We start from the raw sequence: 21,374 nt of genomic DNA on the forward strand, positions 1-21,374 counted from the left end.
TAAAGCTCTTTTAAAGATGACACGAGCTGATGTGCACCAGAGGGGCAGTGGTGGGGTGTGAGCTGAGATGCTGGTGGCCCTGCATGCCCCTCCTGGAGGGGAGCAGGGGAGCCTCCAAATGCTCCACCAGCCTGGGTTTTCGCACACAGGAACCAAGTCCAACAGTAACATCTCTGACCATAAAGAGCTTTTGGCTCCTTGACTGAGCTTCAATGAAGGGCTAGACTGTGCACAGAGACTTTTCAAGAGGTAACACCCCTCTGCCTCCCTGTTAATGGCTTCTGAAAGTTGCTTTTGCAGCCAGAAGTACTTGGTCAGGGCAACAAGGAGCAGGGTGGGAATGGCATGTTGAGCCTGGAAGTCCAGAAACAACATTTTGAAAAGGTCTTGGAAAATTGTTTGGTGAAGGGAGCTGCTTTTCAAGATAATGGAGCCCCTGAGTTCGTACTGCACACTTACTCATTCGATGAAAACATGTTTTCCAACATGTTGCATAATAGTTGCTTGATTTGGAAGAAACTTCATGTGCCCAGAGCCTGCTAAATGTGGTCTTTCTGTAATGGCTTAAATAATAAGTTTGTGAGATTACCTTTCTGAGCACATTTCCTTAGATTTGCAGATGGTGACATTGTGTACTGTTGCATTTCTATCTTTAACCATTCCATTCCCCAGAGGTGTATTGCTAACTAGCTAAGGAGCAAGCTTCTCTTCTAGTTTTGGTCCATTGCTTTTCTCTCTCTCTCTCTATATGTGTGTAGCATAAAATAGATATAACATCTTGCTGTGACAGGCTATGGAAAAGATCTGCCACAAGTCCTTGACAAGTTGCAGGTATGGTGTACATATGCAGTAGATATTTAGAGTAGTTCTCTGCTACTTAAGCTCTTTTTGCCACACAGTCCCCAGTGTGATGATTGCAAACAATTCAATAAAAGCGTAACTTGAAAGGAAGCTGTGGCAGAGTTATATTTTGCTGGGCTCATATGGTGATAAATTACAAAAGCTGCAGAGTCTTTAACACTCAACAGTAGATGAAGGGTTGCCTTGTATGGGCATTGTTTGATGAGTATCAACTTGAGAAATAATTATTGCCAAATGTGTCCTTGACAGCGAGCGCACACAATGAGTGTTCTTTATGTAACATACATAAACATTAGATGTCTGCTTAAGTGGGCCTAAATACCTAGTTTTTCACTCCTTTCTGGTAGAGGAGCTCTCACTGCCAGCAGGAGGACCTAGGAGTGGTTGCAGGAACGAGTCCTGTATTTGGGTGCTGCCCAAGTGGAGAAAGCAGAGAGCCCTATGAGCTGATGTGAAGTGAGAGCTAGAAATGAGATTCTTTGCAAGCTACCAGTGCCTGATGCTTCACTCGATCAGTGATATGGAGGTGCTAAGGGACAACCCTCCCCATGGGAAAACATGGGCTTCAGTGACTTCTCAGAGGCATCTTCCATTGTGGCACAGTAAAGCTTCAATAAAAGCAGCCCACAGTCTTAAACTTTCTGTTTTTGTTTTTTTTACCACTGAGTAACACAGTGCATCCTCCCCTGCATTAGCACTCAGTGGCAGGAGCTCCTCAGCTCCAGACAGAGCTAATTCTTGATCACAAGCCAAGACCACATAGTGCTGACATGACCGAGAAATATCTTCCATAATTAGATTGCTTGGTCATTCATTTTTGAACGCCTGAGTTGCATTTTGGAGAGTAATTTGTTAATGATCAACCAAATAGTAAATCAGGCTTGTGCAGATCCTATCAGTGGTATTCCCCTTGCCTGGCTTTGCAGTGTGTACTGGAGAAGCACCGTGCAAATCTGAGACAAAAGGGATTAAAGAGAGACATTTTTGCTTTGAAATGTTAGCTCCTGATTCGATGCTCTGAAATATAAAGCAATGTAATTCTTTTTCGGAGGCATCAGATCAAAATCAGGTTTATTTACAACCTCACAGGCAAAAGTGAATAAGCAGCAGGTTAATCTAATAGAAAAAGGCATTGTCAGATAGGTGAGATGTTAACTTCAGTTTAGTAGGGTAAACAGATATAAAACCATTCCTTGTATTTGTGAAATATGTTGGGCTTTTAATGGTTTTTAATGCTGTTTTTTTAAAATCAATCAATAAATTGGAGTAGTTGTTAAGACATCTCTGCTCTGGGGATCCCAAGGCATTTGTGGACAACTTCAGAAGTGTCTCTGAAGTGCAGCGAGGAAAAGAAATCCCGCTGACAGTAGGCTTGAGCTTGCCAAGTAGGGTAGAGGTTTACCCTTCCAACACAAAAGAATTACAAGTATGTAAATTGTAATCACCAAGGGAAGAAGTGCTTAATGAAAATGGTACTGAAATCATGGAATGCGTGTGAGGTAAAATATTTCCATCTGAAATTTAGGAAAAAAAATAAAAATTCAAGTGTTTTAAAATTAAATGATTTTGACATCTCAAGTCTAGCTGTTGCTCTAGCAGCAATTATTTCTTTGCTGCTATTTATTTGTGTTCTGTAGTGTCAAGAAGGCTTAGTCCTATACTGGAATTGGAGCAAAAGGGATGCAAAGTAAAATAGTGTGGCCTTGCCTAGGGACTTGCTTGGTTGAACACTGGCTGGGGAGGCAGGCTCTGTATGCCCAGGTATTGTGAGCACTGTGCCCTAGTCCTAATGCTGTGTGCTTGTCATTGGAGGTGTTCCTGGGAGGAAAAGGAGTGTGTAAAAGCGTGGGAAAACAAAAAGAAAAAGGGAGAGAAAAAGAGTCTCTGAGGAGACGGTGAGTTTTTTCCTTTGTTTTCTGAAGGCTGTCTAAGCTGGGCTGTTTTCTGTACCGGACTTCGAGCAGCAGACAGTCTCGTGCAATAAATTAGTTGTGGCAGAATTATCTGTTGGTCAAGGTCTCTGTAATGCCTGAGCAAACAAACAAATCCTGTGGCACAAAAGGAAAACTGTTGAGGAGAGGGCAGTCTTAGAGATGGAATGTGTGTGTTTAATTAATATGTATGGTTTTAACTGTCGAAAAATGGTCTGTCTGAGAGTGGTCAACATTTCTAGGCAAGAAATCCACACACAGCAGCGTGAAGGTTTGGTAGCTGGGAGAATCATGCAGATTGTGGGCCAGATCTGGTTGCACTGATCACAATCTGGCTTTGTTTTGCATAGAGCAGGAATAGCTCTTGTTCACTGCAGATCTTCCCAATGCTTTAGCAGTCTGGGAGGCTCTTGAGAAGGTATGTAGTGATTCTCTGTGCCCTGCAGCTCTTAGGGTGAGTCCTGGTGAGCCCCAGCAGTGCTGGAGGTTGTTGCTGGACCTCTGGGGGAATTCTCAGCATCTGCCTCCTTGTGCTGAGGCACTCAGGGGTAAGGGAGATACTGGAGATTCCTCTGGCCAAGCAATCTTGAGCCATAAGACTTTTATGAGAGCTATCTTTGAGGGTGAGGGAAGAAAAATACGTTTGAATTTTGCAAAACAAACACAGTTTCACCCAAGACGATGACAGAAAACTGTAAAATTAAAAGCTGGGAAACGTAAAGTCTTTTCACAAGCAGTTACATAAAACGAGTTTGTTTTCATATCAGTGATATCTTTTGATTCTTAGAATACATCAGTGATAGTTGAAGGGAAGGAGAAGGAAAAAAGGATTTTTCTGTTCAAAAAGGACCGATGTCATTGATGTGGTGTATTATGTATTAACTGAGGGAACTGAAAGTAATTAAAACTCCCTGGAGACGGTGCCACCACGGGGCCTCGCACACTGACCTCTTTGTGTCGCAAAGGGAATTCCTCTGACTTAGAATATTTTCTTTGTTTTTAAGGCGACCACTTGAAAGTCTGCTCCCAAGCCTACACGTGCTGCACTCAAGAAATGGAAGAGAGATACAGTCAACTGAGCAAACACGACTTCAGAAACGCCGTCGTAGAGCTTAGCAATCACTTACAGACGATGTTTAGTTCCCGATACAAGAAGTTTGATGGTGAGTGCAGAGACCTTGAACTTACTTTCCTTTGCATAAAATGCTAAGAATTCCCGTCCTGTTGTTCTGTGTGCAGTTGTTCTGCTCTGCCTCCCCCTTTGCTGGGGAAGTTCACGACTCGTTGCTCTGGTGGTGAGGGCAGCGCACGGCTTGTTTTGCAATCCCCTGTGAAAGAAATATTTGCTGATTACAGTTGTTTGTTTCCTAAAGAGAGATCTTTTTCTGATTAATCTTCCAAAAAACTCTACTGCTGTTAACTTAGGTTGCAGTGAGTTTGTTTGTATATCCCCGTGGTGCATGTGATTGTAACATGCACATCTTGCAGCCCCGATCCACAAAAATGCAGATCTTTCCCAGTTTGTTATGAACCAGCAGGGTTTGTATCAGCTCACTTAGCCTTTGGGGCTAAATAGAGCAGTAAATAAATAAATACAGAGATGTCTTTGTGCGGAAACCAAGAGTTCAAGTGTGATGCTTGGGTCAGAAGCAAAGCGAACAAAGTCTCGGCTGAGTTCCCATCACTCAAGTGACACCAATTGCTGACTGATAAGCAAATGTCTTGTCTCATTGTTGCCCTCGGATCAGCAGGAAGGCTGTGCTCTCCTCATAGCCTGATGGAAGAAACTCCCTATGGAAGTATCTGGCACTCACCTGTGCCAGTGTCCTGTATTCCCTGTGTGCCCAGCATCATGCTCCTGCAAGAAGGGCTGTCCTTCTTGGCTGTGGGGATGAGGTGACACCTAGATGCATGTGAATATATCTGATGAGTTAGGTGGACTGGATTGGTTGTCAGGACTTTCTTTGTGTCCATTGCATCACTGCCATCTGTTAGCAGAGGGTGATTCCCATGCACAGTTCTTCAGGTTTATTTTTTCTCCCTTGTTTGGTTGTTAGTAGAGAATCCGTGTGAACCAACACGCTGAAGTCTGTGCCTTGAACCTCCCAGGGACTTCCTCTTTGCTGCTACAGCAAGTAGCAGCCCCTTTCCTTCAAAAGAAGTTGGCACCTGTGAGGAGGAAAAAGTCCCTGAGTATGAAATTGCAGTGAGTCAAAGTGAAATTATGCAATGCTCTTGATAGCATCTAAATCTACTAGCTGAGTATTTCCCTCTTAAACCTCTGTTGCCTCTACCTGCTGCTACACCAAAGAGTGATAGAGAGAGAACCAAAGTGTCTAGACTTGCAAGCTTATTAAATACAGAGCAAGGCACTTAATGAAATCCAGCCCATAGATAAGCCCTTTGAAAGAGGCCAGAGGAACAGCATCTGCTTCACCTTTAATGAACAATGAGGCTCCTTAAAATGCTGCACTGAACACATAGGGCATGCTTGGTTCACTCTGTTAGCATCCCTGACATGGTGTAGATGTATTTCTAGGTGTGTCTTCTTGTTTCATGGTGAGATATGGCAGTGCTTCAGTCTGGGGGGGCTTTGGGGAGCTCTGTGAAGCTGTTCTGTTGGCGCAGCGTGGTTCTGCCATCAGCAGCTCTCAGCGTGCCTGCTGCTGCTCTCACCGCTGTGGCTCCTCTGATCTTAATCCTGGGAGTCCTTGAAAGGCAAATTTGGAAGCGGATAGAGCGATCCTGTTCCTGGAAGCTAGATTTGCTGTGCCCAGCCTGTCCCTGAAGCATGCTTCTCTGCCCTTTTTGAAACTAATGAAGGAGAATTAGCAACTTCTTAAGCTTGTCCCCAAGCCTGACGCTCCCATCTTTGAGCATTTGTTAGTATCAGATCTAAATCTTCATTTGCTGTAGACAAAACTGATGTAGGCATTTTTTAAAATCTTACCTGGGGTGGAAACAGAAATTAACTGATTCCCATCCTCCATTATTTATATCTCTTGGAAGACTTTTAATCAGGACTGCCTCTCTCTCCCTAGCCAAGTCACCTGGAGGCTGACTGCACCCCGTTCACAGGGTGCTGTTTGGTGATGGTGGCTGAGCAGTTCCCCTCTCAAGTTCTCAGTCCTTTCCCTCTCTCAAGATTCCCTGCCAAATAATGGCATGTTTTTGGAGCTCTGTGCTTGGACTGCTGTGGTGGTTTTGGGTGTTTGTGTTGCCTCCTGTAGACTGATTGGCTGTTTGTGGTGGTTGTTTCCTTTCTGCAATCTTCGATGCTTGGTAATCTGGTCACGCATGTTCTGTTTTTTGCTTTGCACGTTTGATTTCTTGTCAGTTGTCCTATTTGTGGCAGAGGTGCATTCCTTTTTCTGGATCAATTCTCCACTTTGCCAATGCTTCACTGAGTTGGTCTGACTTTTCTGCCCTCGGTATGTGGCATTCCTGTCTTTTACAGGCTTTGCAAGGACACTTTTTAATCCTTTAAACAACCAGTTAATGATAGTTGTGGGTGGGATGGAGACGGGGAGAAACACTGCTTTAAGATGCCTTCCTGCTTTGTTGCCCCCACAGTGATTGTGTTTTGGGTGTATCTTTGAATCTTGGTGTACTCAAAACATTTTTTCAGTTTAAATAAGTTGAAATAACCGGAAAGAGAAAGGTGATCAGAACACAAAGCTGGTGAAGGTAGCTTGGCAGTTGCTTGGATGCAACACATTCAGCTCAGAAGGGGAGGAGATGATCAAGACCCACGTATTTGCCCTGAGCTCTGGGGATGAGATTTGAAAAGCATACGATCCCCCCAAACTCTTCCTTTGCATGGCCCCTTGCTCCTGTTTTAACATTTGGAGCTCCTTATGGCTGCCTCACTACCAGTAGCCAGATCCGTTTGAATGAAAATAAAGCTGATGGAATACAAGCCATGCATCCTCCTCTGCTTAACAGGAAATCATCTACACTGTGAAGCTGGACTGAACAGGCAAGATGAGTTATTGCAGAGACCTAAATTCACTTAACTCCCAGCAAATGGAGCAGTGACTCCCCTTGCAGGGTCACCTCGCTGTGTTTGGTGATGACGCTCCGGGAAGCAGCTCCCTCACAGCGAGAAGCAAACCATGACCTCCCAGCTCTCTGGAAATCTTTGGTGCAGGCTCTCTGGTTGCTAATCTCTTAGCCTTGACATTCAGGTCTAAGAGAAGAGGCAAATCTGTGCTGCCTCTGCTATGTGCTTGACCTTTGCAGCAGTTGCCACTGTAAAAGGACAGTCCTTGGATGGAGGCGGCAGTGCCCTGTGGCTGTGGGAGCATTTTGCATCAGCTGTTGCTCGAGCGCTGTGTGATGTTGGAACAGTTGCCAGAATTGCTCTGATCTGACACCAAAGCCGTGTGCTTCAGCGATGGATTATCTCCTCTTAATCAGGAGCGTACAACAAGCTCCTGATTACCAGTCCCCAATTGGCTGGCCACAAGTCACGTCAGCTTCTCATATGTAATTGTACAGCGCCAGGTTCTTCTGTGTGTGTTTGGTTTGCAGGCACAGGGAGAAGACCGGAGCTTTGGAGTCCAATATCTTATATATCCTGTCTAAATATTTGCTTACAGCACAGCTCTGTATGCTCCTGGGAGTTTCTGCTGTTGTAATTTAAACCTAGCCCAGCCTCAGTGTAGCAGAAAGGTACATATTTCCAGCAATAAGGGAAATTCTTTTTTTTAATAAAAAATATATGCTTTGGGAGTTGTTGGACTCTCCATTGCTAGATGTTTTTAAGGTGAAGATTTGCTGGATTTGTTTTCCTAGTGTACGTGATGTCAGATACATGTTTACAGGTTTCACTGAGAAACTTGTGGGTGACATTCCCTGGCCATATAAGCATCTCCCTATATGACAACAGCCATGGGATGCAGGAGGAGTGCTCTGACGTGGTGTCTGTTCTGAGCTGCCACGGAGGAAGCTGTGAAGCTGTGCAGTGTGACCTCATCTCATGGCACAGCACTGGCTGCAGCCTTTTTTCATCTTCACCGCTTAGTGCCCCTCCGCTCTCCTAAGGATTAATAATTTTGGAAGGATTAATGGTGACATTAAGATTGTTTAAATGCTTGATCCCTTCTATTAAGCTTGAACTTTCATCTCCACTGACCTTTCAGGCTGAAGTTTTCCATGCTGGGGGCAGCGGTTTTGGGAAGATGAGGTGAATGCCAGAACAGAATATTGGGCTCAGCTGTTCTGAGGAATTGGAGCAGGGCAGGAAGCAGCAGATAACTCTCCTTTAGCATTTCTGCTATCCTGTTTCTTCCTAGATAAGCTGTTCTTTGGTTGTTTGCTTTTGTTAAAGACGCCTCCTGAATCTCTCAGAAGACGCAACTGTTATGCCAAGCCTTTTTTAGGGAGAAATTCTGTTTTCTAGGTTCATTGCACAGCAAATGAGGGGAAAGCAAATCCCTAAAGCCCTGTGAGCAGAGGGACTGCTAAATGACTGCTGTGAAATGCTGGCTGGTTTGTTGCCTCTGCAGTTAGCAAGCTGCTGCATTTACACTAAGTTTTGTCTCTTTCTTCTGAGTGCTCTGTATTTAGGGAAGACGAGCAAGATTTTGCCTCCAGTGATATTTAAGAATGTCATGTAATTTATGTCCAAGAGGCAAACATGCAGTAGGCTTGGTGCTCGCTGTGCCTCAGCGACAGGAGGATTTGCACAAAACTTCTCAGCCCCAGCCGGCATCTGGGAAGCTATTAAATGCTGAGTGTCCCATTTCTGCTCCGCTCCTCCCCACTGCCCCCTGACTTTTCCATTAGTATCAAAGATAAAACAAATATGAACGTGTAAAGTGAAACCCTTGTGGGACAACGAGCGGAAAGAAAGCGAATCCGAGCAGCAGGAGCTGGGCAGCGGTCCCCAAGGGGCACGTGGGGCCACAGGTTGGGTTCAGTGGGGTTATTTCTTCTGGGCTGATTGTAGGTCAGGGCTTTTGCATGTGGAGCAGGTTTTGAGAGGTGGGAGTGGGACATAACCTTCCTGGTCCATTGTCCCTTTGCTGATGATGGGTGGCTCACGTACAGCCTTCGGGTTGCTTTGCACTATGCACTGGGTGCAGGCAGCTGCAGGAGGAGAGCCAGCTGCCATCCCAGGGGAAGAGGAGAGGCATGCTCCCTTCATTGAGGCCTGTCCTCCATCTTGGTGGTCTCCTTCCCACTGCTCCGGACAGAGCGGAGACAAACAGTGAAAGATGAGCCCTGTGACTGTCCGGTTCCTAAAGTTAGAATTTGGCGGATAATCAGGATGCTACACCTGACCAAAATAACTGCCCTTTGGGACCTTACTGTCACATTAACTCTTTTAACAGAAACTGCCCGCAAGAGCAGAGAAGTGGAGCTTTGTCCCACTCTTGTGCTAGGGTACCTCATGTTTGTGGTACCTGCAGAAGGCTGTTCCGAGGATCCCAGTGCATCAGGAGCTGTGCAGAGGGAGACTGGAGTTGCAGTGGACCTTTAATGCCTGTTGTGCAAGAGCCGTGTGTTTTCTGAACAAATTTTTGAGGAGACAGCTCTGCCATTAGAACCTTGCATTAACATACAGGTGACAAAGCAGAGTGGTCAATCTGCTGCCACTCAAGAGCAGGTGAAGGCACAGCCTCATTCTTTCCTCTCCAGAAAGGATTGTCACAAAACCTCACATACCAACCTGGGTGGAGAATGGTGGGATGATCCCTTGTGCTTTGCAGTGAAAACCATTGCCTCCTGCTGAGAGCTGGTCCTTCAGACTTGGTTTTGGACTTGTGCTTGTCTGGGGTACAGATGGAGTGATTCAGGAGAAGCAGAAGGGAGCAACCACCAACACACTTCCTTTAGAAAATCCCACTTGTGGGTTTTTGTTTGCACTTTCCCACTCACGCCAACAATAATGAAGCAAATTGTCTGCTTTCTTTGCTCTCTCTGCCCTGGAAGTTTGTTTATTCTTTTTCTTGTAGCTGGCTCCTTTCCATCCGGAGATCTTTAAAAAGGTACAAAAAACCACCATGATTTTTCTTCTTGTTCTTTGAGAAGGTTCATGATGCTGAGCTAACAGTGAGGGGGAGCTGACCTCTGCTTTGGGAGGCTCACAAAGATCTTGAGGTCACAGCATCACTGGGGGAAGGAAACCCCACGTAGAGGGAATCTCTTTCCCCACAGATGAAGGGGGAAAAAGTGAGATTTCTGTAACTGAGTGAAGGGCTCAGCTATGGGCAAGACCACTTTCTGTGTGGGCTTAGAGGAATCAGACAGTATTCTTTGTACCATCTCAGGTGCAAGCAGTTCTGCTGTTAGGATTGCAGGTAAACCTTTCTTATGCTTTTGTTTTTTCAAAAGACAAAGACGTGGGCCGCACGCTTTCTACTTGGCTACAGGAAACGTATCTGGTGTTCTCCGGTTACTAATTGCTGTCAACCTGTCAATGAGCTATTGTTTGTCTGTTTAAAATTAACTCTCTTTTCCTCCTTCCTGCCTAGTGATTGTGCAGGCTCTGATTGCTTGTGTGGTACGGGGAGCTGCTCCCTGGATGCTGACGGAGCTGGTGGCGTTTGGGTTCTTGCAGTGGGCTCGATTGCATGATATTCCCCTGGAGCTGGCTTGTGCTGCTGCCTTATCAGTGTTACGTGTAGCTTAGCATCCAGTTGTTTGCACACTGGGTGAAGAAGAGCACTGGCTCTGCCTGGGAGAGCTCAGTGCAATGTGAGACGGAGGGAACTGAGGTAACAGGAGTGAGAAAGCTGTCAGCTACTCAGCAGCACAGGTCCTCTTCAGGCTCTTCAACAGCAGTCATGGGAAGGGAGGCTTAGAAAAAGATGCACGTGTCAAATACCTTTGAGTGCTCCAGAAAGCTCTTAAGAAATGCAGGATGCAGCTCGAAAGGACTCGCTTCAGAGTTTTCACAGCTGCTGTTTGCTGTGTTGGGGTGAGAAGTCGGTGTTTTGGTACCAGCTGGCCCTCGTTCTGAAGCAGCTGGGAAGTAACAGGGGAATGGGTGTGGTGAAAATGAGCCAGGAGAAGACTGGAGGGCAGCAGTAAGGGAGGAGTGATGGAGAAGATGGTGTTGAGTCGTGGTTGCTGGGTTGGGAGCTTGGGATGAAGGATGTTTTACTGGGGGATTAAACCTCTATAAATGGCCCAGAGCAGGAAGTGTGAGCGTGGAAGATCTCTGGAAATGGAGGTGAGGAGGAGATGAAGCTTGTGTTTGTCCTTCAGGATGCACGAAGAAGGAACTGGAGCACTTCTGCTTTCCTAATTGTTAGGTAGGTGTTAGGTGGAGCAGGACGTGGTGTGCTGTTATTTGCTTCCTGAATCACAGACAGTAGTCTTGATACCGTTCAGTGCTTTTTTTTCTCCCTCTCTTTCGTTGCTTCATTCCTTTACAGAGTTTGATCACTGTGTGACAGCACTGGGCTGAGTGTTAGCTTTTCTGAGTTCCTGCCAGCCCTGGGGTACACATGAATGTTCTTGGGCCCACCAGAAACAAGAAGTTCTAGAAATCTTTTTCGTTTGTTTGCTTTTTAAATCATTATTTTTCTCTTTTTTCCCCTTTGTGACGTTGTGTCCCAGTTGTTGTTTTTGTCTTGAAGCGTTTGAATAATTAAGGAAAGTTGTGAGAGATTTGGCAGTGCCTCCTAGCTCTCTGAGGCTCACATATCATGGCTGTTTCTGTGACACTGGTGATTTAAGCCTGTGTTTCTTCTAACTATGCGGAAGAGTCCTTCCCATGTCACTAAGTGCTAACACATGTTTGAAAACAGGACAGAGGAACAGCTTGTGGATTTGCCCTGCCCTTCCTGAGTTCATATTCAATAAATGTGTTAACACTATGTATTCATCGGTTTCTCAGCACTTCTGGAAAAAGGTTGTTAAGCTATGGTTTGTTTTTCCCTGGTGGAAATTACAAATGTGATATATGTAATAAAGGAAGTGAAAGCGTATTAAAAGTAATGAGGCACGTTTAGGAAAAAAAATCTTCTTTTTCCTTTGGGGTAGGTGGCATAGCTGTGGATAGCTTCAGCTTTGAAACTGTGAAACGTTGGTGCCTTTTCTTCCCAAGGCTCTTCTGTCTGTCTGGTGTGAATTCTGCGTGCATCATTGAGGAGAGCTGTAGGGTGGGTTTGCATCCACGGATGCACCTATACGAGGGGATGGGGATGCAAAGCCCCTCTGTGCTGCAGCTTTGGGCAAGGGTGTCTGCCTGGTAATCCATCTTGCTGCTATGCACATTTTATGAGTAAACCATTTCATGGGAAAGTATAATTAATCTCTTTGTGGCAGCACTCTGCTGCGTGCACTAGAAAACGTCATTATCTATACAGACAAGCAAATTAAAGGTTTCGCTAAGGCAGACGGTCCTTAATTAATCATAATCTGGACAACATATTAAAAGAATACCTGAAAAGGTGGGTGGCAAATTATCTAAAACTAATTAGTTGTGCCCATAAAAATACAGCATATTCCCTCCGTGTGCTCAAATCTGGTTTTATTTGTTTCTTAAGGTGTGTTCAATAATTGCATGTCTACCAGTTTGCATAGTTAATTTGGAAATCTTCATCAGAATAACTCTAAGGCCAGTTGAAAACATGGCTATAAAATAAGCACACCTGATGCGTGGGAAATTTAGAACCTCTGAAGGCTGCTGGGAAGGGGAAACGTGGCATAGCCCTGGTTTGGAAGGACACATGTGCCAACAAAGGGGCACCTGTGCATTTCATCCCTGACAATGAGGAAATTCAAAGCAAAACTTCACACTCCAGGGTGAGCAGCTCTTTGTTGAGCTCTCAGGGCTTTTGGATTGGGGCTGCCCTCCTTACCAGTGTTTGTAGGGAAATGCCAAAACGGGCTGTGGGTGAACTGCAGCGTGCCCCTCTGATGTGTTCCTCTAATCTCCAGGAGCTGCCTTTGATTTAAGTAGGGCTGTACTGTACAGCAGAGGGCTTTCCCCATCAAAAGCCATCTCATATGAAAATCCCACTCTAAATATCTGCAAATGTTAGCACAAGAAATAGGAACGGATGTAACGTTTTCCTCCTTGAGGATATTTTCAGATGAGACCTGTGAACTCAACATTAGAAAAAAAAAAAAAGAGTCCAAGGAAGTGGATTTATGGTTTGTAGGTGGAATTTGCCCTGTGCCCTACAGTGGGTGGAGTGATTGTTTCTTCGAATAGCTAATGTATCCACAGCTTGGAAGGGAAATTGTTTAGAATTCTTCTGGCTGTGAAACTGGTGTGATGTGGAAGCACCTTCAGGAGGAGCTGGGTTACCAGCAGGGCTGGTCTGCCCTCAAGCTGCAAGCAGGTGATTGCTTGAATTACCTGGAAAAAGGAAACTGCCAAGTAACTGTGGTTAAATTTTCCCATTGTGGAAATTTGTTTTATGGTAGGGCTTGTTTAAAAGCAGGAATTCCTTTTCCTCCAGGACTCTTATTACAGAAATATCAGATGTGTCATGTCCAGTCTTTCTTACTTTTTCCTGACATCCTAGGTTTTCCCCTGAGTGCTGGCATTGAAATTCTACACTGAAATTCAAACGTGTTGAAAGAATAAACATAGCCCAGAGCTGTAGCTTGCCTGTCTGCAGATTACATCCTTTTCTATCTCGAGAAGTTAATTGCATTATAAATGTCATCTTCCTCTGGAGCAGCAAAGTCCATAGAGTCCAGAGGATTTATTTACAAATTTCAGAGTTTCATCCTGGTATTAGAAAAGATTTTCTGGCTGCTGCCATAGGATATCTCTGTGAATGGCAGCCCTGGGACCATCAGAGGTTGGCATGGCCAAGCCCTGCTCCCTTCTTCCTTACACCTTCCTGAGTGATAAGGTGGTTTTCTGTCAGTGGGTCTCAGCTGAGGTGGGGAAAGTAGGAAAATGTGCAAGCAGAAATAAATTTACAAGGATTGTATGAGGTGTTGGGAAGGCAGCATTTCTTAGGGAGATGACAGCTCATTATACACCTCCTTACAGTTTGCAGCGTTCAGTAAGTCATGAATAACACTGATACCAAACACAGAGAGATGGGTATAGGTGCTCGAAAGTGGGTTTTCAGGAACGCTGCTTGTGGAGGATTTCTGTCTAAAGCAGCCTCTGTTTCTGTGAGATTGATACTGACTGCTCAGATGCTGCTCCTTAATTTTGTGCAACCCAAACGCGGTGCTGCTGTCTGTTCTTCTCAGCACTTTGCTGTCTGTCCTGCAGCTTGTGTCCCAGCTTGTGCCACGGCCTTGCTGGCACTTGCCTGTGGCCTGCAAAATGCCAAAACTTCTCCCTATAACCCAAGCAGCTCTCTGTGCTCTGCTATTAGCTTGGAGACCAGGCAGGTGAGATGTGCTGGATTTGCTTGAAAACCACATTGCTGCTTCTGGGGATCAATTGGTGAAACGTTTCCTGATTTTGCTGCTTGCTTTTGTCTGTTTGTCCGGGTGTCACCCCTTGGTCTGTGAGTTTAAACCAGATAACCGAGAAGCCAAAGCCTGACATCTCTCTGGATAGCAGAGTCTGGGAGAGCACTGGCAAACTATGGTTTGTCGTCTGTGAAAAATGTTTGCATTTGACAGCTTTTCACAGGAAGCCTGTCAGAGTGATAATTTAATGAGTACAGATTGCTTGCAACACAGCTGTAAAACGTGCTTTTACAGTGCTGTAAAATAAGCAACCAAGTCCTTTGTGTGTTTGCTTTGTTTGAGAACAAGTCAACTTCTAATACAAATGAAAGGTGGTCATTTATTTTACCCAGCAAACAGTCAAGATGTAAGAGAGGAACCTGCCATTTTTCTTCTTGTGCTGGCAAGGTTAATGCTGGGTTACACTGGCGTTTGCTAATCAGCTTGTTTCTGTGAAGGGGAGGATTAATATCTAATGAGACAGACTGAGTTACCAGTCAGATTAGCATTTAAGTCATAAAAAGGACTGTTGGACTTTCCTCTCTTTGCTGCAAATGTCTTTACTCCTGGTTTGCACAAGGGAAGTGTTGGTTTCTCACCCAAGCTGATGTCCTTAAGGGGAGAGGGAAGAGACTGTGCACATATGTTTACAACTAATTTGGTTTACGGGATTTTTTTTTCCCTTTGTTTGTTTTTTTAGGATAATTAATGAACATACCTGGTTTTAGTCCAGATTAAAATTTGTGAAGGGATGAACTGCTCTAAAGCCTGAATCAGTTTATTCAACTTTCAGTTCAGAGCAAAACCAGTAATTAAGTCTAGGTTGGAGAATGAATTGGTTCTAGCAATATAGATGTGCTGCTTGAGATAACTTTCTTGGCTTCAAACATGGCGTTGGGTTCCTTTAGACCAATAGTTGGAAATATGTAATGGGTTTCACATCAATGTCGTTTTGAAATACAGTTGTTACCAAAGAGTTCTGCTGATGCATCTGCCAGATCTTGTGCCTGGTATGAAAGTGTTTAAGTAAACAGCTTATTTAGTGATATTAAAAGGCCTGAGCTAAGGAAGGAAGTGAGCCTTCAAAATGATTAAGTGAATTAGAAATTAATATACACCAAGCTAATCTCTATAGTATAAACTCAACAGAAAAAAATCTTCCTGGAGAGGAAATGCCAGTCATGGGAACGAAAGTGGAGGTTCCTGCTGATATTGGACAGAGGACGTGTCGGGTGTTTGAAATCAATCTCTTCTTCCCTGGATCATTTCTCTTGTGCTCCTAAGAGGCTGCATTATATACAGCTATGTCAACCACCAAGCCCCATGACTTTGTTCGTCAGGAACTCGAAGAATGTTTCAGTTTTTCCAGAAAATGTTTTCTGTGTTAGTCTTTGTTTGTACTGGACCACTTTGAAGACTAAAATCTGAACTTCAGCATACTTTAATACATTTTAACAAGGTTTAAATTCACACCACGCCAAAATATTCTACCCCCTCCTTCTAACAACTTCTGGCTTTAAACATTACTCCTTTGAGGATTAAAAAAAAACCAACAGAGGCATGTTTTATTAAAAAATATTTATTGAATATGAGTCACAGAAAAGCAGAGGTCAGAATCCTCAATTGCAGTGGCATGCATAAAATAACCCTCTCCCCAGGCCCCCTTTGAGGCTGCAGCCTGGGTGCCGATGTCCTGCTGGGCTCGGAGCACATGGATGAGCACCGGCACCTTTGTGGGTTTTGTTTTCCTGGGAGGGTTTTGCAGGTCCTGTTGGGTGGGCAGGGAAAATTTCAATTGTGAGCAGCTTATGCTGACCACCAGCACATGGTGGAAGTCCCCGTGGTACTTTTGCTTGCCTTAGCTCCCTCCCATGCCTGTACAAGTGCAGTTGTGTTCCAAAATGGCCTAAAAAGCTTAGTGAATCTCTCCTCTATTATTTTATCTCGTCTGACAGATATCCAAGGCAAAGATTGTCAAGTAGGGTGATCTTTCAGACCTGCTAAATGCTGGGATTTCTCCTTTGAACCGCCGCCGCTTACATAGGAGCGGATTGTCTTTTCACTTGTGCTGATGTAGATCAGCTTAATTAGCAGTGTCCAGTTTGCCCTCAGCAGTACCTGCACCTCCCTCCGTTGGAAACGAAGCCTTTTCCCAAGCGTTGCGTCTTTGGCAGCACTGACTTGGAGGGGGATGTTCTTTAAATTGACCTGGCAGATGCATGCGGAGTGCCAGATGTCACTGGGTCACCTTGCTGCCGGCATCAGAGACGTGTGCATCACTGCCACGATGCTGTGACGGTGTTCCAGCAGTGGCTGCTTTCCGGCACCAGTCTGTCTGGTGTTCTCAAACACTGAACTGAAGCTGGCCTTTGCTTTTTGAAAGCCATGAAACCCAGAGCCGCTCTCCGTCAGCTGAAAAATCTCTTGGCCTTCTTGTCAGTGTCAAGCGTTTAGCCCTTGGATTTTGAGCAAATTCGGGCTTAATTGCACTTTCTTTGTACTGCCACAAACATCTGAAGTCCTGTCTGCAATCAGAACCAATTACATAATTAGAGGCAGGCCCTGCCCTGAGATCTGGCAGAGTTGAAAGAGAGGAGAAAGAACATGAAGGTGGATTTTTGAGTCTGTTTTTAAAAAAGTTCTGAAATTGTTAGTTTTTGAGGTTGGTTTATTATCGTTGCAGAAAATGAACTGACAGTAATTAAAAAGATTTTTTTTTTTTTAAACCAGCTTTTTTAGAACACTTCTTAATATATTTTACTTTCTGATAGTTTGGGGCTCCAGAATGACTTTTTTCAAGCTGAATGGTAATGTAAAGACTGCTTAATTTTTTCCATTTTACTGACTTTTGTCATGATATTTAGTATGGATCAAAAGATATTTCACTCATCCAAGCCTTAGGAGGGCTTAGAGAATAGTTCTGAAGGGTGATAGGCTTTATGAAAAGCAAGCAAGAATTTTGAGAAATTATTTGAAAATTAGATATGGAAATCATTTAAAAATCAATTTCGTCTGGCTCTCCTTGTGCTGCACTTTCAAGTTAAGCAACGTGCAAATGCTTAACCCGGTACCAACATTTACCATGGCTTCTCTTGCTCTTTCCTAGAGTTCTTCAAAGAGCTTCTCGAGAACGCTGAGAAGTCACTGAACGACATGTTTGTGCGGACGTATGGCCGGCTGTACATGCAGAACTCAGAGCTGTTCAAGGACCTCTTCGTGGAACTGAAGCGGTACTACGTGGGTGGCAACGTCAACCTCGAGGAGATGCTCAACGACTTCTGGGCACGTCTGCTGGAGCGCATGTTCCGACTGGTGAACCCGCAGTATCACTTCACGGATGAGTACCTTGAGTGTGTCAGCAAGTACACCGAGCAGCTGAAGCCCTTCGGGGACGTGCCACGCAAGCTGAAGCTTCAAGTGACTCGAGCGTTTGTGGCAGCCCGCACCTTCGCGCAAGGCCTGGCTGTCGCGAGGGACGTCGTCAGCAAAGTGTCTGCGGTGAGCTCCGTCTTTATGCCTCCTTCCCGTGGAGCTGCCATGGGTCGCGTCTTTCCCTGTCATCGCGCTTCTGCAGGATGCTGTAGATGCGCTTAGCTCTTCCATAGGCGCCTTAAACGCGTGGCGGATCGTTGAGCATAGATGGGACCAGATTACATCTGTTGGTAGGAGAGCCCAGCTGTGTGTTTCGTGATAGAGTCGCGTTCTGGAGATGTTCTGCCCATGGGCCACCGCTGCCCGGTGCTTTAGGCCAACAGCACCCTGTTTGGTGCTTGTCCTCCTGTGTATGGAACAGCAACAGGTTGGAAATTAAGTTCCATCTGCAGTGGAGATAAACATGTTTGCTTGTGTAATTACTGTATCTTCTTAATACTGCCCTCAAATTACAGCGAGTCATGGACGTTATGGGCATCTATTACGGAGCAGCTGATGACTTGCTCCTTGCTCCCAGGCATGGAGGGAGGTTGTTAGCATGAACAAACAGTACTTTTATGATAACAGTAAGCTGGAGCCATATGTGCAGGGCAGGAGCCTGTTGTATTTGGTGCCACACGTAGCAGAAGTCAGGCCTCAGTCTTCCATGGCTGTCACTTGTGGGGGTTCAGACTGATACATTATTGTTCACCTAAATGTTTACCTCTCTCTTCTCATAAACCACTGTAGTGTTCTAAATGGGATGACTTTGTTTGTTTTCTTCCCTGAGACTTGTCTGTAATTTAGTTTGAGTTGTGTGGTATATGGAACAGATGTATTAGATAATCCCCTTAAACTGATTGTATAAGATAAAAAAAAAAAATTAGTGATTTCCTTTTAACAACCTCAGCTCATTTCCTGTGGTCTAGAAGATTTAGCATAATCATTTAATCAAACAGAAAGGTTTACTTTCTCTTTACCTGGTTGCAGAGTAATAAAGCACCAGGCTGGAAGGGCAGGCAGGAGTTTGAATCATCCTAAGTGCAAGGAAAAAAAAAAAAAACAAATAGGAAAAAAGCAATGAGGCACTCTTAGAAGAAGGATGCAATTTTGGAGGCAGCACGATTAGCTTTGATAGGTGACACGATCATTCAAACTGCTTTGACTTACAGGGATGACATTAAAATACTGTGACTCTGCAAAAAAAAAAAAAAAAAATCTGTTTCCATGTTAATTTTTCTTGAAGAGAGATGAGAAAAATGGACTGTGATAAGACTGCATGTATGTGACAGGACAGAGAATGTTAACAAGGGTAGAATTCCTTCGTTAATACATCCAGTCTCCAGGAGTATGTTGCTAGTGCCAGGCACTTGAACACCTCGGCTCCTCATTTAATAGCAATGATGCTCATATGTATCTTTGTGCTGCTCTCATCTAGCTGAGGGTGAGCATTGGGGGCTCCATGGATGTTATGTGGGGTCCTTTTGATGAGATCACAAAATCCTCCGGTCTCAGAGATGCCATCCTAACAGGGAAAGGAGTTGTGGGAGAGGGGGTGTTGGTGCTGGTTCAGACCAAGTGTTTGTTTCCACATCAGCCTCCCAGCCTCTTGGTTGAGGTTTCGGATATAGTTGCTATTATTTCATTTCTGGTTGCTTGGTGTTGTGGCAGATATCAAGGTCGGTAAGAAAGGGAAAAAGAGGATGGAGTTTTCAACGCTGGGCAGTGAAGATGAAGTATCTGGGGGGTCCGGATGCTGAACGCCAGTATGGCTTTGGGGAATGTGCAATCACTTGATAGACAGTAAACCTGTGTGAGTGAGGGATCGTGTTCATGCTCCATCTGCTCAGAATTCATCAAAATGTCTCCAGACTTGACACGATACCACAAGGGCTGTGGTCCTCGCATCTGTTACGAATCAAAGTTGTGAACCCGAGGTGGCACTGTGATTTCTTTTTCCCTTTTGAAAATCCTCGATTGTAGAGTTGCCTTCAACTCTGGAATTAATTGCTTGAGTGTGCAAAGTTATCCAGAGACCCACTCAGCTGCAAAAATAGCTCATGCTCCACGCAGAATTACACTTACCGCGCTTTGGTTTCACAAATTGCACAACAGATCGTGCAGCAGATCTGCTTTTTGGAGCAGAAGCCTGTGCTGCTGAGCACTGAGCTTTAGTTGCAGCAGTGGAAGGAATAATCTTTCTAGTAGCATTTTAGTCTCATTCAGTGAAAACCTAACGTCACGTTTCTGTAAGACACAATTGGGAAATTCCATACGTGGGTTTAAAAGCGAATGTTTTTATGCCTGCTGCTTTGTGGTTGAGTTTTGGGGTTTCCTGCATTACATATAGATTAGTCCAGCTTTGCTGAGCTCTATATAATGACTTTATTGTCTTTGCTTCCTTATTATTTTTACTGAGGAGCTGTAGTGGGATAACTGCTTGCACTGGGGATTAGCTTGAGGGATAAATCTTCATCTTTATGAAAAAATGTCCAAAGTAATGCAAATTAGTTTTAATGCTTCTTGTAACAAGTAAGTCAAAAACTCGTAATTGAAAATTCTCAGGAGGAGAAATACAAACTACTGCGAGATCCAGCTGTTTTTTGCTTTCAAGTGGTGCTGTTAGGAGAGCAAAGAGCACTTTACAGAAGAACAGCATTGATAGCTTTTTAATGATACTATATATTTTTACATCATCACTAGGGAGATGCATTTAGAAGGTACTGTTCTTGCATAAGTTGGGGACGAAAGGGGAAAAGGAAAAGAATATTGAAAAGCTGCAGATGTGTGATTTCAGAGCCAGAATGCTAGAAAATAACTTCAATTCAGCACTGATTGGGTCAGAAGGTGTGTGTTGCTGCCCAAATACACAACCGTGAGAAAGCTGCATGGTTTTCAGAGAAAGCACAGATTTTTTTTCAAACTTTGTCTATAAAATGCACTTTAATTTTCCATTCAGGTCTTCCTCCCTCAAATTTCCTAATTTGGGTCCAAAGTACAAAGTTCTCCTGATCTGTCCTGAACTGCACATCCAAGGAAAAAAAACTCAGGTTGTTGCTTATGCCTGCTTGAAATGTTTCCTGCATGGGATTTCATCTATGGCTGGCTGTAGGCCTCCAATGCTTTCCTTTGTCATCTGCTGAAGACTGGTGCTTTCTTTCTGACCTTCCTGCCCCTGACTTTGGGAGGGAAGACGGAAATCTGCCCATCCCGTAATCACTCGCTTGCTACTTAGCCCTTGACAAGCACTAAAATCAGCAGGGTTAAATTGCTGCCAGCATTGACATTTCCTGCCCCAGCTGAGCAGGCTCTTTTCTGGGGGGAGAAACAGAGCAAACACAGGCCAGAGCCCAGAGTGCTTGAGAAAGGGTGAGAACCAGGAATCCTGCAGTTCTCAAGCTGCAGAGACGTTTCCTTAATTGGTGACACGCGGTTAAACCCATGTCCCTGTCTGGGGTCGTGACACCGTTGAGGGCAAAATGCCTGGTGGGTCATTGGGTGCAGGTATGGGACAGAGGTTCCTGTTGTTAGGGGAAAGGAAAAAGTGAAGAACTGAGCATGTTGTCAGCATTTTGTAGGGTCAGGAGTAGCATCCTTGACCCGGAGTGTAGCAGAGGTGGTTTTGTTAGAGGTCAAGAGTCAGAAGGAAAGGCCTCTGGAGGATGCAGGGTGCAGCCATGAAGCACTGAATTGCTGCGTTTGCATCCCCCGTCTCTCTGCAGAGATGCAGGTGGAGACGTGGGGAAACTGGGCTACTGTTGTGCCAGTGGGGAGAATTTGCTGCAG

General features: G+C 44.7%; 1 protein-coding gene across 1 annotated transcript in view; it reads left to right on the top strand.

Moving 5' to 3' along the window:
- GPC4 (glypican 4) overlaps positions 1-21,374 on the top strand; it is a 62,446-nt gene that overhangs the window by 21,531 nt on the left and 19,541 nt on the right. Inside the window, exons 2-3 of the mRNA XM_031594225.2 lie at positions 3,797-3,955; positions 17,284-17,675. Of these exons, the coding sequence (XP_031450085.1) occupies positions 3,797-3,955; positions 17,284-17,675 (551 nt within the window). The remainder of the gene's footprint in view (positions 1-3,796; positions 3,956-17,283; positions 17,676-21,374) is intronic.

This window comes from Phasianus colchicus, chromosome 14 (assembly GCF_987193195.1).
Source record: "Phasianus colchicus chromosome 14, bPhaCol1.hap1.1, whole genome shotgun sequence".
Lineage (NCBI taxonomy): Eukaryota > Metazoa > Chordata > Aves > Galliformes > Phasianidae > Phasianus > Phasianus colchicus.